Below are 2645 nucleotides of genomic sequence, written 5' to 3' on the forward strand. Positions count from 1 at the left end.
GAAAAAAAATACAGTACAATACAATTAGAAAATACATAAGTAAAATATATAGATTTTAAAATGATTAGAAATAGTAATAATATAATAAAGAAGGCGAAAGTACCAGTGTTTCCACATCGGTGATTCAACAGCAGCACATACAATTCCGAGAAGCATTCCAACGACATATAAATGTGTATACACGATGCAGCTGGCGACATTATCATTTTAACATTTTCACTGTGTTACAGTTATTGCTGTTTTAATGCTTCTGAGAATATTACAGATTCATGTTCATTTCTCATCGAGCTCTCCATCTGACCTTTTTTGTCCTCAGACAAAGGTCTTTTGTGTGCCCTTGGAGTGCTTGCCGTGTTCTCAGATGGAGTATGGGAGTGTCCCTTGGTAAGTGAATACAGTCGTTTGCATGCATTGAATATTGGTCAAATTGCAAGTATGAAACATATCTCTGTTCTTCTAGCTTTCTGGTGGATGCATGCATGAACTTGCTGGATCATGTCGACACAGAGGGCCTGTTTAGAATATCTGGCTCTCTTGCTCGCCTGAAGACACTCCAGGTGAGTGATTGGTTGACTGTGCTCTCACTTAGCATCGCTGACCCTATGAAAGGTCTTTCAGACATGAATTTTTGTTGTGTATGTCCAGAAAAAATTGGAGTATGGTGAGGAGTGCCTGTCTGCCTGTCGTCCTTGTGACTTGGCCAGCCCGGTGAAGAAATTCTTCAAGGAGTTGCCAGAACCCGTGCTATCCACCAAGATGCAGGAGGCCTTCCTCAAGGTCCAGCATCTCCCCACCAAGGAGGACCGCACCTGCGCCACCATGCTGCTCTCTTGCGTCCTTCCTGACGCAAACCAGAGTGTCATGCGTCACTTCGCAGTGTTCTTGCTAAAAGTGTCCAAGAGGTGCTTACATTTTTGTGATTCTGATTCAAGAAGGACTTTTTCTCTCAATGTGCTAATCCTCGCTTTCTGGATTTGATTCCAGGAGTGCAAAGAACAAGATGGACGGCACTAACTTGTCGTTAGTCTTGGCTCCCACCCTCCTCCAGTCCAGAGGAGTTACAAAGATGGACTGCAACGCAGAGAAACACCTCCAACTGGAGATGGATGTCCTTCTCTGCTTCATAGAAAATGCCCACCACATTGGTAACAATGCACATAACTCAACTGATAGTCTTCACAGCCTCAGTCTTGTTGAGATCTAATTTCTTTGCTTTTGCTGCACGTTACAGGTCAGATGCCACAAATGCTTCAAGAGAAGCTTTCCGCCAAGATGAACTGTGAGCCAGCAGTGGCCAGTTTCATAGGTAAGGGATAGAGATGAATTAGAATACGAAATCTTTGTTGAAAGTTTAGTTTCGGCCCCATCACGTGTGTACTTTCTGTCATTAGTTGCAACCATTGCTTTTTTTTTTTTTAACTCAAGAAAATGTTTTTCATACCCGCAAAAGACCTGATATTTGTTTTCAAATAACTTGCAAAACCATGTGAACAGTTTCAATCACACATACAAAGTAAATGAGTTCATGTATCACTCAAATCAATAAGAAACCGATCTCGCATTGAATCTCCATTCTTGTTTTGTGTTACTTTGTTTCAGATAAGATCAATAGGTCCGTGATGGCAATTAAAGCGAAGCAATGGCATTGCTATACCTACAAGATGGAAAAGCAGACCTGGTTCCATCACCCAAAGGGTCTCCCTTTGTGCACTTCCTGGACTGTCGTCTCTCAACTGCCAGATACAGCAACAGACACCGAGATAATACTTTTGAAACATCGAATGAGAGATGAGAACGATTGATTGAAGTCAATTCTTACCAGTCACCAGGGGCGTCACTAGGTTTCAAGAGCAAGGGGGGCTTAGCCCCAAGGGGAACACAGCCCCTTTAGGGGGGTCCGGGGGCATGCCCCCCCGGGAGAATTTTTTTTCTACATTCTGTTAAAAATCCATCAATTCCGTGCACTTTGAGAGCAAAATGAAGAGGCTATGAAGAACTACACACATCACATTAGTATCCTCTTTACTATGATGGGGCTTCCTCCCCTGGACTTTAACTGGACTAGATAATAGAAATTACAAAGAGTTCAAAAGTTCAATCTTGGTTGTTCAAGGGAATTAGAAGGATGCCCGATAACATAACCTATATGACAGTAGGCCTATATTCCTCTCTACCAAAATGTATTAATATATGCTTAGCCCCCAGAAGACTATGTATTTTGAGATGTCTGCCGTGATATGCAATTTAAGTTAGTACAATGAGATGCAAAAGCTTCATCACTTTGGAAAAACACAAGTTTGCTGCTCAATACTTACTGTAAGCTCCGATTGCATTTTGGGAACAGCCTTGCAAGTAAAATTAGCCTTGAGATCTGATAGACTCACCTGTCCAGCAGAGCTCACCCCCGGCTCACTCTCTGTGATTCTTTGGCCTGATTCCTTTCAAATAAATAAATGTATTTATTTTATATTTATTTATTTATTTTATATAGGCCAAAATCTCAATAGGTGTTGCCTCAAAGAGTTGGTGTAATGATTATTTATGTATTTAATAATAAAATGTTGCTTAATTTTTATTAAGCACCACCTTAATTTATCCAAAAGTGAACACTTGTTACAGTGCAGTTTCTGCTGTTACTGGAGATA

General features: G+C 41.0%; 1 protein-coding gene across 1 annotated transcript; it reads left to right on the forward strand.

Moving 5' to 3' along the window:
- Nucleotides 1–361: 361 nt before the first annotated feature.
- Nucleotides 362–1240, forward strand: LOC109524944 (rho GTPase-activating protein 11B-like). The gene is made up of 4 exons (XM_019885100.1): nucleotides 362–384; nucleotides 461–557; nucleotides 646–902; nucleotides 985–1240. The coding sequence occupies exons 1-4, from the start codon at nucleotides 362–364 to the stop codon at nucleotides 1202–1204; spliced, it is 597 nt and encodes a 198-aa protein (XP_019740659.1). The 3' UTR covers nucleotides 1205–1240.
- Nucleotides 1241–2645: the final 1405 nt, after the last annotated feature.

This window comes from Hippocampus comes, unplaced genomic scaffold, assembly GCF_001891065.2.
Source record: "Hippocampus comes isolate QL1 unplaced genomic scaffold, H_comes_QL1_v1.1 scaffold45, whole genome shotgun sequence".
NCBI classification, from domain to species: Eukaryota; Metazoa; Chordata; class Actinopteri; order Syngnathiformes; family Syngnathidae; genus Hippocampus; species Hippocampus comes.